Genomic DNA, 2062 nt, shown 5'->3' with positions numbered 1-2062 from the left:
TCCCACACCAGCGAGGGCACCCGCAGCCGCTCCCACACCAGCGAGGGGGCCCACCTGGACATCACCCCCAACTCGGGTGCGGCCGGTAACAACGCTGGGCCCAAGTCCATGGAGGTCTCCTGCTAGGCGGCCTGCCCAGCCGCCACCCCCGGACTCTGATCTCTGTAGCGGCCCCCTCCTCCCCAGCCCCTTTTCGCCCCCTGCCTGCCACACTGCGCCTAACCGGTATTAATCCAAAGCTTATTTTGTAAGAGTGAGCTCTGGTGGAGACAAATGGGGTCTATTACGTGGGTGCCCTCTCCAAAGGCAGGGTGGCAGTGGACCAAAGGAAGGAAGCAAGCATCTCTGCATTCGCATCCTCTTCCATCAACCAGTGACGAGTTGCCACTCTTTGGTCCCCTCCCTCAGAGACACCAAACTGCCAAAAACAAGACACGTAGCAGCGCACACTTCACAAAGCCAAGCCTAGGCTGCCCTGAGCATCCTGGTTCAAACGGGTGCCTGGTCAGAAGGCCAGCCGCCCACTTCCTGTTTCCTCTTTAACTGAGGAGAAACTGAACCAGTTTCCGGAAACAAAATCCTTTTCTCATTTCAGGAGGGGGGTAATAGTGACATGCAGGGACCTCTTTGAAACAGGCAAAACAGGAAGGGGGAAAAGGTGGGATTTATGTTGAGGCTAGAGGCATTTGGAACAACCAATCTATGCAGTTAACTTGAAGAAACAGATTTTTAAAGTTGGTGCATCTAGGAAGCTTTGAATGCAGAAGCAAACAGGCTTGATTTTTCTAGCATCCTCTTAATGTGCAGCAAAAGCAGGCAACAAAATCTCCTGGCTTTACAGACAAAAATGTTTCAGCAAATGTTGCGCATCATGGTTTTTGAAGGCTTTAGTTCTGCTTTCTGCCTCTTCTCCACAGCCCAACTTCCCACCCCGGGCGAGTGATGATTCTTGTTCAGGGAGAAGATCATTTACATTTGTTTTGCATTCCTTGGAATGGAGGGAAACATTCCACAGCTGCCCTGGCTGTGATGAGTGTCCTTTCAGGGGCCGGGGTAGAAGCATTGGGGTGGGGGCGGAATTGGGGTTACTCGATGTAAGGGATTCCTTGTGGTTGTGTTGGGATCCAGTGCAGTTGTGATTTCTGTGGATCCCAGCTTGGTTCCAGGAATTTTGTGTGATTGGGTTAAATCCAGTTTTCAATCTTTGACAGCTGGGCTAGAACGTGAACTCAGTAGCTGAACCTACCTGACCGAGTCACGTTCTTGGATCCTCAGAACTCTTTACTCTTGTGGGGGTGGGGGTGGGAACTCGTGGGGAGCGCTGGCTGAGAAAATGTAAGGATTCTGGAATACGTATTCCATGGGACTTTCCTTCCCTCTTGCTGCTTCCTCTTTTCCTGCTCCCTAACCTTTCGCCGAATGGGGCAGCACCACTGACGTTTCCGGGCGGCCAGCACGGCTGCCAGGCTCCTGTACTACTGCCTTGTACTTTTCATTTTGGCTCACCGTGGATTTTCTCATAGGAAGTTTGGTCAGAGTGAACTGAACATTGTAAGTCAGCCGCTGGGGCCCGAGGATTTCTGGGACCCCGCGGTTGGGAGAAGGGAGTAGTCCAGCCTTCCAGGTGGCATGAGAGGCAATGACTCGTTACCTGCCGCCCATCACCTTGGAGGCCTTCCCTGGCCTTGCGCAGAAAAGTCGGGGATCGGGGCAAGAGAGGCTGAGTATAGATGGGAAACTGTTGTGCACAGGTCTTTCCAGAGGAGTTTCTTAATGAGATATTTGTATTTATTTCCAGACCAATAAATTTGTAACTTTGCAGCGGCTTGTGTCTTTTTTGTGTCCCTGAAAGATTGTGTGTGTGAAACATTACAGTGCAGGGATGGCTGTTTCACTGGGGGGGTTGCCCATCCTTGACACTTAGGGGGCCCCAGCCCCTCATCTCTGGAATTCTTTGCTTCAGAGCAGCACGTCCAGCAGAAATTTAAGTCAGCTGATATGTTACTTCTAATTTCCTGGTGGCCTCGTTTTCAAAAGTGGAAAGAAATGGACGAAATTAATT

At 51.3% G+C, this 2062-nt stretch overlaps 1 protein-coding gene across 2 annotated transcripts in view; it reads left to right on the top strand.

The window, feature by feature from the left end:
- NDRG1 (N-myc downstream regulated 1) overlaps positions 1-1821 on the top strand; it is a 60309-nt gene extending 58488 nt beyond the window's left edge. The window contains exon 17 of one of the 2 annotated variants that reach the window (XM_031935920.1): positions 16-1821. In XM_031935920.1, coding sequence (XP_031791780.1) covers positions 16-126 — 111 coding nt within the window. In that variant the 3' untranslated portion in view covers positions 127-1821. The other variant, XM_023223621.2, reaches the window with a different exon arrangement.
- The last annotated feature ends 241 nt before the right edge of the window (positions 1822-2062 follow it).

Source organism: Piliocolobus tephrosceles, chromosome 7 (genome assembly GCF_002776525.5).
Source record: "Piliocolobus tephrosceles isolate RC106 chromosome 7, ASM277652v3, whole genome shotgun sequence".
NCBI lineage: Eukaryota > Metazoa > Chordata > Mammalia > Primates > Cercopithecidae > Piliocolobus > Piliocolobus tephrosceles.
Note: the sequence above shows the minus strand (reverse complement) of the source record. Positions and strands in the feature narration are given on the sequence as shown.